The sequence below is a fragment of the Vulpes lagopus genome, chromosome 4 (genome assembly GCF_018345385.1).
Source record: "Vulpes lagopus strain Blue_001 chromosome 4, ASM1834538v1, whole genome shotgun sequence".
NCBI lineage: Eukaryota > Metazoa > Chordata > Mammalia > Carnivora > Canidae > Vulpes > Vulpes lagopus.
The window spans coordinates 56,557,857-56,575,265 of NC_054827.1; the positions used below are offsets into that span (position 1 = coordinate 56,557,857).

Genomic DNA, 17,409 nt, shown 5'->3' on the forward strand with positions numbered 1-17,409 from the left:
ATACTCCTACTTCACAGATGGGGGAAACTGAGATTCAACATGAATATACGATTTGCTCCGGAGAGGGGAGGAACGAGTAGAGATTGGAACTGGGGTTTTCTAAATCAGCTCCTATAAAAAATGTAGGTGTGTTGGGAAAACAATGTGATTGTTTCCAGAAGACCGTAGCCAACTCTCTACCACGATGGTCATGAATATATATGTCTCATTTATTTTTCACTGCTATGGCTCTGTTTCTTATTTCAAGATGTAAAACCAACAACTTTTGGCATCTCTCCGTAGCTGTGTGAGCTCCAGCAATGCAGATTCTGTGGATCGGGTTGTCTCCATCTCCTATTTATTTCTGATTATGGTTTTTCTCAAGATGCATTTTCTTTTCCCATCTGGAATTCATTCTCTGGGATTCTCCCTCTCTAAGGAAGCTTAAACACCAACGAGTGTCATTTTCTGTAACTTTTCCTGCACTTTTACTCTGCAATTTCTCTGTTCAGAAACCTTTAATTGTTCCCAATTCCCTTCTGTAGGAGATTGAAAATTATCTGCTTAGTTTTCAAGTCTCAACACACTGCTACTTTCAATCCCTTTTTCTTTCTGCTTCCTGAAACACACCTGGCTTATTAATCAAACATACTTTTTGTAACCTCTAATTAGTCTCATTTCTGTGCCTTTGCTTGCTTACGGTCTCTCTTCCTTCTTGTTTGAAGGGCATAAGATTTCCTCCTAATTGCAAAAAGTTCTTGGGATTGTAGAATTTCTCTTCTCATGCCCACCAGGCTGTATAAAGAACTAGGAGCTGAAAGCAGCTCCCTCAAGACTGGTTCTCAGTGGTCTGGCTCAGTGGATCTCCTGTGTTCTGGTCCCTGCTTGCCTGCCTATGGCTTGCTCACTTTTTGATTCTTCCTTTCAGACCCGAATCTTCTCGACTGTTTCCTATTCTTACCCATCTGAGACCAGAGTTCCATTTCAGTCCCTGTCTGCTTATCTCAAAAAGCCTCCTACTGGAGGTACTCCTACTGAAATAGCACCCCTTGTTCCCCTTCATTACTGAGGATGGTGGCCAAAAAGATCCAGGCCATCTCTCTTCCTGATTTTTTTTCCATCTAAAATGAGTACACATAAAAAAAAAAAAAAAAGATAAAATGAGTACATATCTACACATATTTGAAAAGAGTTCTTTTGTTTTTATTTTCCTTTAGTTTGGTGTGGTTTTTGCCTTCTCATAGAAGCCTTCTGAAAAACCTATTTTGTTTGGAATTTAAATATTATCTAAAAACATGTATCAAAGCAAGCAACTTTCCTTGTATTAGCATATGTTCCTGGAAATCGGCATAATATGCTCTCACCTTTAGATTTGCCCAACATTTCCAGGACGTTTCCGTCGTGGGGGAGCAGAGCGCTCTCACTCAGGGGGTGGGGTCTGAGAGGAAGGGTCAGCAGTAACCTCAAACATATTTTTTTCCTTTCTTTTTTCATTCTTAAAATCATTTTTTCACTGAGGTAAGTCTACCTTTTAATCCCCATCTCCCTACCCACCTCCACTCTGGTAATCATTTTATTCTCTAGTATTTCTTCCTAAAATAGGGAAGTTTAATAGGATGTACTTAAAGCCAGAGGCATTAGAAAGGAGAAGATAAAAAATGTTATAAGGAAAAAAAAAAAGTGCGAGAAAGGTCCATAAGAAGTTGGACATGAATAGGCATGAGTGTGTAGAGATCTTCCCTTTCCAGTTGATCATTATGGTAAAAGGTAACCAGTTAGCAGAACACCAGGTAATGGAGCTGTGCATGCTAGAGAAATCTCAATCAGTAGCAAAGTATGACAACAACAACAACAAAAAAAAAAACACAAAGTTTTGTGATTTAATATATAGATGCAAAAAGGAGCACTGGATGGTTTTGTCTTAAAGGCAGCCATGGAGAATCTTAAACATCTTAGGGAAAATTTACAGGTGCCACATGCTTAACTTTCTGTATCCTAGTAAAGCAACTTTCTTATTTCAACAGATTGCTTATAGAACCTGTGACTGGCAATTTTAGTTAAAAGTGTGAAATCAGTATAGAGTGTGAAGATATTAATCTTGGCATACGCTTTTAAATTGAGTCAAACATCTTGTTTTAATAAATGATTAGAGCAAATGAGTCCAGTACCATGTTTTAAAGTCTACTCAACAAATGACTTCACACTATACTGTCACCTACATAAGAAATCTCAATAATTTTGGCCTTTCTTCTCTCTAGTATCTCACACTTCTCTTTGAAAAACAAACTCATTCACCTTCCAAAACATCTTCTGTATTTTTTCCTCTTATAAACCCACTGCCACTGGCTTCGTTCACCTCCATACAGCTTCTCATTTATACACTGTAATACTCTCATCGTTTCCAAAACACACCTCCAACAACAACTTCAACCAGCTGCTGAAGTTTTTTTCCCCCTAAAATATAGATATGATCATATTATAACGCTACTCTAATAAGCAACCCATTTCGGTGGTTTCTCAAGGCCTACCGAATATAATCCATACTTCTAGCATGGTATTTATTAGCCTGTGAAGTCTGGGGTACAAGATAGCTAAATTCAAATGTAATAGGCATCCAATAAACATTTGTTGAAAGAATAATTGAGAAGAGGCAAAATAGAAACAACCGAATAAGATGCTTTTACACAATCTGGCCTTAACTTTCTTGGTTGCTACAAAGGAAAGGGAGTGGATTCTCGTAGAAAGAATGGAAGTGGGCTAAATTTAGCGTAGGGGATGGTAGAGTTAGGGAAGGTCTCTTCTGGTACTTGATCGAAGACTTGATAAATTATCCAAAAGGGAAATAAATGGTGCTGGGAAAATTGGACATCCACATGCAGAAGAATGAAACTGGACCACTCTCTTTCACCATACACAAAGATAAACTCAAAATGGATGAGAGATCTAAATGTGAGACAAGATTCCATCAAAATCCTAGAGGAGAACACAGGCAACACCCTTTTTGAACTTGGCCACAGTAACTTCTTGCAAGATACATCCACGAAGGCAAAAGAAACAAAAGCAAAAATGAACTATTGGGACTTCATCAAGATAAGAAGCTTTTGCACAGCAAAGGATACAGTCAACAAAACTAAAAGACAACCTACAGAATGGGAGAAGATATTTGCAAATGACATATCAGATAAAGGGCTAGTTTCCAAAATCTATAAAGAACTTATTAAACTCAACACCAAAGAAACAAACAATCCAATCATGAAATGGGCAAAAGACATGAAGAGAAATCTCACAGAGGAAGACATGGACATGGCCAACATGCACATGAGAAAATGCTCTGCATCACTTGCCATCAGGGAAATACAAATCAAAACCACAATGAGATACCACCTCACACCAGTGAGAATGGGGAAAATTAACAAGGCAGGAAACAACAAATGTTGGAGAGGATGCGGAGAAAAGGGAACCCTCCTGCACTGTTGGTGGGAATGTGAACTGGTGCAGCCACTCTGGAAAACTGTGTGGAGGTTCCTCAAAGAGTTAAAAATAGACCTGCCCTACGACCCAGCAATTGCACTGTTGGGGATTTACCCCAAAGATTCAGATGCAATGAAACGTCGGGACACCTGCACCCCGATGTTTCTAGCAGCAATGGCCACAATAGCCAAACTGTGGAAGGAGCCTCGGTGTCCATCGAAAGATGAATGGATAAAGAAGATGTGGTTTATGTATACAATGGAATATTACTCAGCCATTAGAAACGACAAATACCCACCATTTGCTTCAACGTGGATGGAACTGGAGGGTATTATGCTGAGTGAAATAAGTCAAGCGGAGAAGGACAAACAGTGTATGTTCTCATTCATTTGGGGAATATGAATAATAGTGAAAGGGAATATAAAGGAAGGGAAAAGAAATGTTGGGAAATATCAGGAAGGGAGACAGAACATAAAGACTCCTAACTCGGGGAAACGAACTAGGGGTGGTGGAAGGGGAGGAGGGCGGGTGTTGGAGGGGAATGGGTGACGGGCACTGAGGTGGACACTTGACGGGATGAGCACTGGGTGTTTTTCTGTATGTTGGTAAATTAAACACCAATAAAAGTTAATTAAAAAAAAATAAAGTAAAAAGAAAAGGTAAAAAAAAAAAAAAAAAAAAAAAAAAGAACACATTGGACAACTGTTACTTGTTTTATTTTGTGTTGTTTCAGAGATTGTTTGTTTGTATCTTGTTCCTTCTTGAAGACACCACGCATTCCCATATTTAGCCTTTTTGTGGTGCTGATTCTGTAGCCTGGAATGCTTTTCTCTTCCATTTTCTATGTAATGAGTTTTTTCTTATCCTCCCACTTTTTTTTTTAAATATTAAAACTTCAAAGTGTCCTTACCGCTTAAAAACACCTCCATGTGGGTATTCATAACAGCCTTATTCATATTGCCAAAGCTTGTAAGCAGTTGAGGTTTCCTTCAGTAGACTAATGGATAAAGAAACTATCCGCATCCATGGGACACCTGGGTGGCTCAGTGGTTGAGCATCTGCTTTTGGCTCAGGCCCTGATCCCGGAGTCCCAGGATCAAGTCCCACGTTGGGCTCCTTGCAGGGAGCCTGCTCCTCCCTCTATGTCTCTGCCCCTCCCTCTCTCTCTGTGTCTCTCATGAATAAATAAATAAACTTTATATATATATATATATAAAAGAAACTGTCCTCATCCAGACAATGAAATATTGTTTAGCACTAAAAAGATATGAGCTATCAAGCCATGAAAAGACATAGGAACTTTAAATACAGATGACTAAGTGAAAAAGCCAATATGAAAAGGCTATTATGTGTAGGATTCCAACTATATGACATTGTGGGGGAAAAAATAAAAACTATGGAGACAGTAAAAAGATCTGTGGGGGTCAAGGTGAGGGAGGGGACATGAAAAGGCAGACCACAGACTGCTTTTAGAGCAGTGAAAATACCCTGTGATGATGCCCACATGTCATTACTCATTTTCCCAAACCCTAAGGATGTAAAATACCAAGAGTGGTATTGTGGTAAGAGTGAATCTGAAAGTAACCTAGAGACTTTGGGTGATTATGATGTAGGTTCATTGTTTCTTTAAAAAAAAAAAAAGTCACATTCTGGTGAAGCTGCTATGCATGTGTAGGAATATGGAGTATATGGCAAATCTCTGTACCTTCCTTTCAGTTTTACTATAAATCTACAACTGCTCTAAAAAAAGTCTCAAGTGGAAAAAAAAAGAACAGTATTTACATTAAGTTTTCACCTCCTTTATAATAAATTTGTCAAACTATTACATTTCCTGCTTTCGAAGGCTTCCAGTCTTTGAATGTCACTAGAGCCTAATGCCTTGCAATCCCCTACAATGCCCTGCAGACTCAGCCCTCCCCTCACTGCCTGTGGTCTTCCTGACCTCTTGTCTTTTGTTTACCCTGTGCCCCTCTTGCTCCATCCACACAGGGTTGACTACCTGAGATCTTTGCACATGCACATCTTACTCCCGTTTCTGGGCTTCCTCATGTGGGTTTCTTGTCTTGGAACTACCATTCAATAGCTATCAGATGATACTATATGCCTTCTTCCCTCTTCTCCATGAAGTTTCTGCTAAACATGATCTCATTAATGAGGTCTTCTTGGATTTCTCATTTAAAGGGCACTCATTCATCCACCCAGCACTCAACAGGTACCCTTGTCTTCCTTACCTACTCTATTTCCCCCATAATAATTATCATTAGTTTATATACTATGAATTTTGATTTACTATTTATTATAATATAAAACTCACTATTGTACCCCTACTGTGGGGATTCAATAAATAATTGTTGGATGAACAAATGAAGCATACCTTCTTGCACTCATCATCATTGGGTAATTATCCTTAACTATTTATTTCTCATATCTTATTATAATACTAAGGCATCTCGATTGAAGAACATTTCAAAAAAAGTGGGAAACTAACGTTTTCGTTTATATATTCTTTTAGCCATGTAGTCATCTATAAATGTAGACTTCATAAAATTAGTAACATATTATAAATAGTATTTCATTAGCCTACTTTAACTGAATATACCATAAGTATTCGTCAATTAATTAAACCTTCTACAGCTTCGCTTGACTCTCTGGTACACTACTGTTTGCTTTATACCAATTGAGTACGTGATCTAATCCGAAGTGACTTGAGCAGGAACACTGGAGGATGTTTATCTATGGTACTTTAGTCAATTATTTAAAAGTAAAAGTGGTTAATTAGTCTCAGAGATAGACTCGGTTGTCAATAAGTACATTGCATCTTATTGTTAAACACTGTCTTTGAATTAACCAGTTAATGAAACTAGATAGTCAAAAAATGAGACATTTGCCAGTGGACCAACAAATCACGATCCAAAGAGCCTCATCCATAGGAAGATTGTCAATGAGAGCTTTAAGAGGGCTCAAGTTCATTTAGTCATGTTGCAATTGACCTTGACACTGTTCAGTGTTGTCAGTTTATTAAAAGTGTAAGGTAGCTCTGCCTTCTTATGAGACTGTAGGGTTTGAATTTTAAAAAGGCCGCTGTAACCATTGTTTTAGAGATTAATACCTCTGCCTGATGCTAGGGCAAATAGTTGATTCTATTTTTTAAGTACCATTTCAGTTCTTGCATAAAGTAGTATCAATTAAGTTTTCAAAAACTTTTCTAGACTACACAAAGGGTAAAAATTGATTTTTTTTATTATTTTGTGTGATAGCATTTATTTCTGTAAAATTAGAAGATCAATTTAGAGGAGACAAAACATTAACTTTTTTTTTTTAAGAAGCCTCACAAATCTATTTTTTCTAGTATATAACAGTTCAGTAGATAATTTGAAACTGATTCATCTGTTATACCATCTGTCAGAAATATGCTGCAGCTGTTAAATGTCCAGCAAAATTTGAACTACAAGTCTCAAAGTAATTCGCCCTTGGTACATGCAGACCAGACAATTTCCAACTTGATTTACAACGATGATTTTTACAAACGTGACTGATGTTTAGCTAGACTGCTTTAAAAGTTTTCTCTAAGCACAATTATTGGACCTACAAAAGAGGAAAGGAAAGAAATTTGATCTGATCTTTTTAAGATAAAAGCATTGAATTTATGCATGTCATAAGCTATTATACTCTGTTTAATATTTTTCAAAGTTTATGAAGAATACCCACTATGTGCTCTGTATTCAACATGTGGAAAATGTAAACAAGTCCCCTTCCTTTCAGAAGACAGCAGCATGTAGCAAGGAGATAAAAATACTAAACAAATACTTATCACAATAGATTTTCAACGATGCAGGATGAGAGTGTTATATCAGAAATACCAAAAGTTTTATGTTCCCTTGAAAACAAAACAAAAAATAAAGGAACTAACCCAGATAAGTCAATAGCTTCAACTCATAAAATCCATTTGCTGGAGCCAAGGTGTTTTAAAACTTCTGGAGGTATACACTGATGATGTGGCCAAACCCTGTATATAATTCAAGGGTTCCAAACCACAAGCCGTTTTAGGTTGATAAAGACAGAACGATGATCTTTCTTGGGCAAGATAACAGTGAGAAAGATCTGTGTATAACATCATGGTGTGAAGCCAACTCTCTCTGCAATGTTTAAAGTGGAAAAAATGCAAAAACGTCTGTTAGCTAGATAAAGTGAATACATTTCAATGGCTGAAACTAGGCACTATTTTGCCTCGCTCACTTTTAGATATATTTATTACTTATCATTGTCAGTACTTCATTGATTGAGCAACTCTTGGTGTGTTGCAGGCCTGGTTTGTTGCATGTGGGCGGAGAGGCTCAGTGAGATAGACACATAAATACCTATTCTCATGATATTTGTAGTCCCAGTCAACAAGAAAAGTAATAAACAAGTTGTTTTTTTTTTTTTTAATAAATGATCATGGTAATTCTAGATTGTGATTGGTGCTGTGGACAAAATAAAATAGCATAATCAAATAGCAAGTAGTATCTGGAAGGTATGAAGGTAGAAGTGGAATTGGTTAATTTAGATAAAGTGACCAAAATAAGAAGAAGTGTTGTTTGACTTGAGGGCACAATGAAGTGCAGCCAGCCTTCTTTAGATATGGTAAAGAGAATTTCAGCCAGGAGACAGAGAGGCCAGAAAGAACCTTGAGATGGGTATGTGTGGAACAGAGAAAAAAGTGAAACTAAGTTAGCTTTGACCCAGAGGAGAAGAGCAAAATAAAGCCACACCAGAGATCCCTTAGGGCCAGACCATCACAGGCTTTAGTGGACTTCGGGGTTTTGTACTAAATGTGAGAGGAAACCAGGACAGCCTGGCTGGCTCAGCCATTGAGCGTCTGCCTTCAGCCCAGGGCATGATCCTGGAGTCCCAGGATCGAGTCCCGCATTGTGCTCCCTGGATGGGGCCTGCTTCTCCCTCTGCCTATGTTTCTGCCTCTCTCTGTGTGTCTCTCATAAATAAATAAATAAATAAATAAATAAATAAATAAATAAATAAAATATCTATAAAATATTTTTAAAAATGTGAGAGGAAACCATTGGGAGGTTGTCAGGGCATGGCAGATTCTGATCTCCATTTTTAAAAGATCCACCTGGCAACTATGAAGAAGATAGAGTTTAGGAATATAAAGGTTGAAGCAAGAAATAAGTCCCTAATAAATATTTATGAATGGATAAATGGAATAAGTTTGATGTACATTGTGAACGTATATTTATTTAGTGTAGGCCTGTTGATTGAGTGGATGATTGCATGTGGCTTTCTTTGAAAACACCTATTTAAACCTGCAGAAACCACTTTCTTTTAGTTGGAAGATACTGGTCTAACCTGGACAGAAGATGCTGAAATTACCTTATCATCTAGGGCGTTACATTAAGAAATCCCTGGGATCCAAATGAGAGATGATGAGGAAAATCTGGCTATTTCAGTATGATTCGGATATCTGCCTAGCTCAGGCATAAATTCCTTGGAACATACACAGATTTCATCTGAAGTGAGTCTAGAGGTGGTGTGTCCTTGAAATGCAGACCTCAAAAGCGTAAGCCTGGCAATTAGGCCCAGCTGGGTTTTTGGCTCACTCCATCATTCTTTAGCCATGAGCTCTCAAGCTTCCTCACCTGTAAAATGGAAATGATACCAATGTCAAAAGTTTATTCTGATAACTCAGTGAGATAGCGCTCTCAAATATATAATGTGTTGCCTGTCACCTCAGCACTCAATGGATGATTACTATTGCTATTCGTTATTTACTAGTTTTGGTATAATGGTCTCTACCTTATGCCACTCATGGTCATCCAAGTTGCAAAAAATGGGATGGAAGACCAGAGAACTGCCTCATTCAGCCAAAGTTACTAGAATGCATATGGCAGCACATTGGGCTTTATCAGGTGAAATGAAAAATGAACAAAAAGTGAATGGAGTCACCTCCATCAGGGAGTACACAAGAGGGATTGGATCCAGTGTGAAAAAAAGGGGAGAAAGATGGATTTCTTTTGTTGTCACTTGCTGATTATCACTGCATAGCAGAAAGGCACACTTAGCTGACTTAAGTTCAGTTTGATTAGCTTTAGCTTTCCCCTGAATTAGCACTCGATGGCAAACGAATTATATGAGGGTCCATATATGGCAAACGAATTATGTGAGGGACCGTGGTCCCTCATAGTCCTTTCGTGGCGCAGGTCAACAAAGCAAATCAATTCTTCCACAGATTGTATGGAAAAACAATTGTCAATCGCATAAAGTATTTTACCAGTGATCTAACACTCATGCATTCTTGTGCTCTTTTCTTTGCAAAGTAATCTAATTTTGCCAGGTAGATGATAATACAAATAATAAAATATTTTCTTTATAAAACAAAATATACAACAGTGAGTCAGTATTTGTATGGAGATTCCATACTAGATTATTGAGTAAAAAAGTATGCTACCAACTAGATTTTAAATGTTCTTGTTTATATTTATGTATCTGTGATATTAAACGTGGTGTGTGGGGGGGTATATCTGTGAAGACCAGGAACAGTGATTACTTCTATGGATTATGAGAATCTCTGCTTTCTCTGTATTGTGTGGAATTTTATAGGATTAGGAAAATAACAGATCTTATTTCCCGTGACAAAGAGTGGGCCAGAGAAGCTGCAGTGGGAGGTACACAAAGCAGTGCATGAACTGTTAAAAAAAAAAAAAAAAAAGAGAGAGAGAGAGAGAGAGAGAGAAAAGAAAGGGGGTGGGGGAAATATGATTTAAACAAAGAAATATTAAACAAGGGATGTGTCAGAGTCAATGGTGTTTTTGCCCAAAGGAAGAGCAAATGTTTTTCTAGTATAATCCTATGACACAGATTTTTAAACTATTACTTATTTTCTATTGCTATGATTTGCAAATCATAGAACAACTGATTCAAAACTGGGAAAGAACTCTTGAAATAATGGAAAAACTGAGGAGACTGTGGGTAAGATAAAATTAAATTAAGTCATTCAAATTCATTGCTAGAGATAAAATCTAGACTCTTTTGTCTGTGCGGAGCATGTTCTCTCTTCCGGGCAAATATTAGGGAAACCTCAACCTAATAATATCATTGAAAGGCACAACTGTCCCAAGAAAATATTTAGTAGACAGCATTATGTTAAAAAAACAGTGGACCTCAACTATGTAAACAAATTTGGTTTTAAAAATATGCTGATAGAGAATGTTGTATTTCTATTTCCCGGACTTTCTGTATGTTTTTAAGAAGTAACACCATATTTGAATATTGTATAATATAAATTGTTAAAGTTAGACAAAATTTAGCCTCCAGATATGATGACACCCTTTCTATAAAGAGAAGTGATGGGGGTATGAGATTTGCACAGATGACATATGGAAGGATCTAAGTTTGTTTTTGCTTTTTAACAGAATGCTAAAGTTAGCAAAATTCTGAGGTGAAAAACATAGTGCCTGTTCAAGTAATGCATGCTGATGAGAGACAAAGCACCATGTTTTTGAGTGCATTGAAACAAAATATTTCTGTAATCAGCTGCCCAGATTTATGGGAAATAAAAATAGTGTGCCTGCCACAGCTGTAAAGAGACATTGTGAGGTTATTGTTTCTTTCCTCTCTTCCTTTCTTTTCTTCTTTTCTTGTTTCTCCTTTTCTTTCTTTATCGAAGAGGAAATGAGAAGAAGAAATCACAATCTTGGGAATAAAGCACCTGACACCTATGGGTGTGCTAGACCCCATGCAAGTCTTCCCTAGGTCAGAGTGAGGGAAGTGATGCTACTTAGAGCTCATGAAGACCTGCAGGTGGTAGACTGACCTTGGTGATGACTCAGGAAGCACTTGAGTCAAGGCTACAGTCTACTTTTCCTTCAAACCCTGAAACTACCCGTTAGGCTAGACTGGAAATAGTGCTTTGTTTGTTCAAGGGCTTTCTGCCACTGTCTTTGAAGCAACGTGGCCAACAGCACACTGTCTAGGAAGTCAGGCAAATGGCACCAGGGGATGACATAGTGAGCAGTAGGATGGACACGGTAACCTTTAGGTGGATTCCCAGGTAGTGGCATACTCAGGCTGGTGAATAAAATAATTGGCAATAGTCAGGCATGTGGGTAAGTAGACAGAGCATAAGGAAATTTCAGAGCAGGAGGCGAGATGCTCCTGAGCACTAAAATGGGACTCAGGACCTGGAAATGAATACAACAGAGAGCCAGAGCCTCTCTGGGAGGAACTGGGAGTCTACAGCATGGCCAGAGACGGTAAAAATCACAACGATCCAGCTTGTAGTTCAAGATAGTCTGGGCCATAAGGAGCAAGGCTCCTAGGAGCCTATTGATTAGAAAGAGAGGAGGTCAGAGGGAGCTCTGGCCTCTTAAATTTGTCCTTACTATGGAGAGGAGGTCATAAAACCTGAGGCAGGGTAAACATGCAGGTAGAGGTAATGTAGCTCCAGCTTCAGAAGTTAGGAATTGAAGGCACAGGACGTAAAGAGGCCATTAAGGGGTGTATTCCTCTGAGAATGTGCCTTTCACGGTGGCTTTTGAAAGAAAAGCGTGAATGAGGATGTTGCTAGAACTGCTGTCCTGAGAATACTGGTTCTGGAGTTCTTTGTTGTCCTTGTTTTCTGCTTATGTTTCCAAATGTGTGACATAAAACGTATATTTTGAGCACTCTAATTTTAAAAGATGCTGTGTGGTGAGACTCCTCCAACATCACTTTCAACCAGAGACGCATTTGAAGGCCACCTTCCACGTCCGCTGCTTGCACCCTAAAGTTCTTTGAGCTCGTCCACCCCTCTTGCCCGTATCCTTTTGCCAAAAGAGACCCCTCCCAGCCAGGCTCTCTGAGGTGAAGGGCAACCGGCCTGTCCTCTTTGTTTGTCAATGATCGCCTCTGTTCCAGCTTGAATGAGTACATAATTCTTCCTGATTGACTGAAATTGTGTGAAAATAAAACTCAAGGCCCATCTGCTATTTTAGTTTTCATCCAAGATTCCCTGGAAGGGAAGTGCACTGGAGACCAAATATTTGCCGTAGCTGTGTGGCCGTAGTTTTGGAAGACATCCCAATATGGGGAAATACAATACTAAATTATTTCAGATGTTAACAGTCTCTCTCTGTCTCTACGCCTCCTCTCGGTTGTCCTCCTCCACCTCTATAAAAACTCTAACGTGCTCCAGGGATTTGCCTAATTTACTAATATTTAATGTCTGCAGAATATTAAGACACATGTTCTAACACAACAAGCAAGCTGACTCGTTGGAATATATAATGTGTAATAACCGTTATTACAGTTGGAAATAATAAATAATAAATAAATAAATACATAAATAAATAAATAATAAAAAAACTGGAAATAAATAAAACTGGATGGTTCATCACAGTACTCAGCGTGCAATATGTACATGCACAGCATGCTGCTATAACCATCCTGGGATATTTGATACCCATTGTGGCCTCCATGATTTTGCTTGAGCTCTTTCCTCTTCTAGAATGTTCTTAACTCTCTTTCCACCTGTCTATATTCCTTCAATTCTTAAGGTCATATTCATTATTTATATGTTCCCTGATACTATTTGTTATACTAGACCAGAGGTTGGAAGGTTTTTTTTTTTGTTTTTTCTTATGTAAAAGGTCAGATAGTAAATATTTTAGCTTTGGAGGTTATATGGCCTCTCTTTGTGACATTCTGCTGCGGATTTGAAAACAAATAAAACTAAATTTACAAAAGTGAGCTGGGCCTGTAGAACATAGTTTGTGAACTCCTGTACTTGGCAATGCTAGGAGTTTTAAGAGCTTGGGAGAAAGTTGGCTAATGTGCTCATATTTTGAGTGACTCATCTGTAGAAAGGGGGTTAAGACATCCTCAAGGTAGTGCATTTATGATGGAGCCAACAGTAACAAGCAACTCACTAAACAACAGCCCTGTATTTTAAATTTATTTGTTACTTTCAGTACTTGATTATATTTTATTCATCACTGAATCATGGACTGTTTGATATTATCCTCTTGGTTCAGGTTTAATTATTTTATGTGGGTTTATATATTATTGGACTCAGGAGGAAATGGGTTATTTTTAAAATTATTATTGCCCAAAGTAGCTAGAACAGTACAAGGCATAGAGTAAGATCTCAATACATATTTGTGGTTAAAGTCTTCCAGGAGGACATACAGCACATGTACCACTTTTCTTACTTAAATATGTGGCTATAGGTTATATCTCAATTTAGAAGGATGTGAGATAGCCAATGTTTAAATTCTGATAATTTTGTAGCCACCTTAAAAAAACACTCAATCTCTTATATGCTCTTAGCTTACTTGCCTGATCTCAGTTTTATTCTAATTTTGTTATTTGTTATTCTGATTTATATGATTTTCTTAATTAGTGAAAAATTTCAAATTCAGTATGAAGATGATCCATTTGTGGAAGTACAAAGTGTTCAAATGTAATAAGGGTAAACTATGTTCAGGATTTATAAATGCTATATTTAAGTTCTAAATTTAAACTAGCTAATGGATCATTAATCAATTATTCATCAACGCCATTTTAATTACTTTCAATGTAACACTATATATGCATTGAATGTTCAATTTTGGAAAATGAGCCATTCATTGTGGGGTATAAGCCAGCCCTAGAAAATGTTTCTGCTCACATGATCTTATTGATTTCTTTCTTTTTTTAAGATTTTATTTATTTATTCATGAGAGACACACAGAGAGGCAGAGACACAGGCAGAGGGAGAAGCAGACTCCCTGTGGGGAGCTGGATGTGGGACTCAATCCCAGGACCCCAGGATCACCACCAGAGCCAAAGGCACTCAATCACTTAGGTGCTCTGATGTTAGAAATCAATAAGCTCACCTCATTTCCTTCAGATTACTACTCAGATATCACCTAATGCAAGAGAATTTCCTTGACAAAGGAGCAAAACACAGACCCTCCCAATCTCTACCGTACCCCCCAACCAGCTGCCCCTTCTTCCATATTTAATGCATCTGTAGTATTTATCACCACGTCCTACATTAATTTTTTGCTTTCATCTGTTTGTTTTTGTTTTAGTTTGTAGTTCCCACTAAAACATAAATTCCATGACAGGTACGTGGTCAGTATCATCTACTGTATTTGCTGTGCCTGCACAGCGTGGGTGCTGGGTGTATATTTGAATGAAGAGACAGAAAGGAATGCATATTAGCACATTCCTAATAAAATGGGGAATTTGGAAGTAATGATTACTCCAGGCAAACTTGGAACTTTCATCAAAAGATTATAAAAAGTTAGATTCAAAGAGTCAGCACTTGAGAAATTAAGGTTTTATATTTGCGATCATTGGCAGCTAACCTGCATAGCAAAGTTTTAAACAATTAAGACAAAATCCTTCACTGTAGATATTCACTTTGTGAATTGATACCTTAAAAATAAATTTTATGTTCATTTTTTCATCCTTTAACATTTAGCTTTCTGGGGAATATATTCATACACATATGCCATATTTCCCAGAGGTACTTGTGTTATAACTAAGAAAAATAAGAAATCTAACTATATTTTACAAGGATGGATATGTTCATTTTTAACTCCAGATTTGTATACACTTGAGTGGTGAGATAATGAATAATAATTCATTTCCCCAGTATCACTGGGGACTTCACTCCACTTGAATGACTTTTCAAGAAAACTAGTTCATTCCTTCTGTTGCTTAAGTTTTCTTCTGCTTATAAATACCTGAAGTAGAAAGTGTCCTAGAATATGTAGTGTATCTCTCTGTCTTATTAAACAGTACTGAGCATGTGTAAACATTTGTTGTGGATTGAAGACGACCTCTCTAACAATTAGGGGGTGTATGTGTCATCTCGTAATTCAGCATTATGTTTTGGGACTCTGCAGTTGTCAGGTTTAGTTGGTTCTTTTTCTCATTCATTCATTCATTCATTCATTCTACAAAGGTTTTTAGAGTGTATGCTGAGCGCCAGGTGTGGTTCACATCACTGGAGACTAAACATTAAGCAGACTATCCAAAAACTTGATTCCCGTAGAGCATCCAGCCTAGTGGGAGAAAAAGGAAACCAAACAAGTGAAAACCTACACGAGTGAGAACCTACATGCCAGGTGGTTCTGGGTGCTCTGAAGGAAAAGAATGTCAGAAGTGGATACCGAGAGTGATAGTAGCAGCATGCTCATTTAGCTGGGCAGACTAGAGAAGCCAGTCTGCAGCAGTGAAAGGTGACATTGAGTGGAGACCAGAGGAAAGAGCCTTGTGGTAGCTGGAAGAGTAATGGTGAGGGCCATGGCAAGAGTTGGCTTGTTGTTGCAATAAGAGGAAGAGGGCCCTAGAGGTGGACAGCAATGGACAAGGATGCCAGAGAGAGATGTGACCAGTCTGGTGGCCACTGTGGGCCACTGGAGGGCTTCAGACTTTATTCTGAGTGATTGAGAGCAGGAGCTGATGGATATTGTGAGCACAGGAGCTATTTGCCCACTTATATGTGTAATCATCCCCTGGCTACTGTGGGCAGAACAATAGAAAAACAAGGGAGGATGCAGTCTTTCCTAACAGCCATCCCTGGTGGCCACTGGGACCAGGTGACGCATGGGGGAAGGATTTGGGATATTCCAGAATGCGACATACAAGCCCTGTTGTGGTTTCCCGGAGAGCACATGTGGACCTCAAAGAGATCCAAGAATTGAGTCCTGGACACTTGAACCTTTAGACATTAGGAAGATGAGAGAGAGCCATCAAAGGAATTGGAGTAAGCAGTACTGAGGAAGGATGAAACACAAAAAAATTAATGGCCATGGAAGAAGCCAAGTGAAGAATGCAGTTGAGGGATCACCTGATTCCCCGGGCAGTTGATTGGCCGAGTATGATGGGACCTGCTTAATTTTGCAGATGGCAGGACTCTTTCAGGGTAGTGATTATTCTTGTTCTCCCTCACTGACACCTATTTCTCAGGCTTTGGTAGGATTCCTTCTAACCTTCCTTCCTCCAATCTCTATGTTTCTAATCGACCTTTCTAATCCTCTACCCCATAATGAATAAATCCCTGAAGATTTCCAGAGGATGCCAGCTTTTCCAAAGCTTGTTAAAAGAAACACCACCTTTCCTCATGATTCTTTGAGAGCATGTCTGCATTGAGAGCCGTCAGCATAAAGCATGTTGTCATAGCAATAACTCTTAACAATCATTTGTTTAAATTGTCACATTTGAATTGTCTAAATTCTGATCATTTGCTAAATGTTGTATCATAGATTTTTATATTTGTACGGTATTCAACAACTGTTTTAACTAAAATCCACATCATTATTTTAAGATATTTAATATCTCTCTTTTCTTTTCTTTTCTCTTCAGAAAAATGTGATGAACCACTTGTGTCTGGACTCCCCCATGTAGCTTTCAGCAGCTCGTCTTCCATGTCTGGGAGCTATTCTCCTGGCTATGCCAAGATCAACAAGCGAGGGGGTAAGGCACTTTTTATTTCCTTTGTCAGCAAATGTGTTAAATAAGAACATGTGATATTTAAAACTGCATCTCTAAAATATATTTTCTTGTGCAATAGCTATTAGCAGACACCTCATAGATACTATACCTCTTTTATAGTCATTATAGGGGAGTGATAAAGGAAAATTTGGGTTGCAAGTAAGAGACAGTAAATTAAAGAGGAAGAATTTTTGGAGTTGTACATGATAATTCCAAATGATATAAAAATTCTGTGTTAAGGAAGCTCATAGTAATTGGAAAATCACTTAGAAAAGTTACAATGAATTGATTTCACATATGTATACAGTTAAAGAAAAAATACTCTGTATTCACTAATTTATTTTTTATTTTTAATACTATATAAACAGTAACTATTGAAAATATAGGATAAAAAAAGTTATCCTTGCTAATATCTGCCCCCAGTGCCCAGAATTTAATTTTGTTATTGAGGTGTGTAAAAGATAGTTACACATTTGCAACTAAAATTTGAGTTTGGGG

At 37.9% G+C, this 17,409-nt stretch overlaps 1 protein-coding gene across 1 annotated transcript in view; it reads left to right on the top strand.

Annotated features, from left to right (window-relative positions):
• The window catches only part of CNTNAP2 (contactin associated protein 2), a 1,951,553-nt gene that overhangs the window by 552,167 nt on the left and 1,381,977 nt on the right, over nt 1-17,409 (top strand). The window contains exon 2 of the mRNA XM_041753355.1: nt 16,783-16,893. Within this exon, the coding sequence (XP_041609289.1) occupies nt 16,783-16,893 (111 nt within the window). The remainder of the gene's footprint in view (nt 1-16,782; nt 16,894-17,409) is intronic.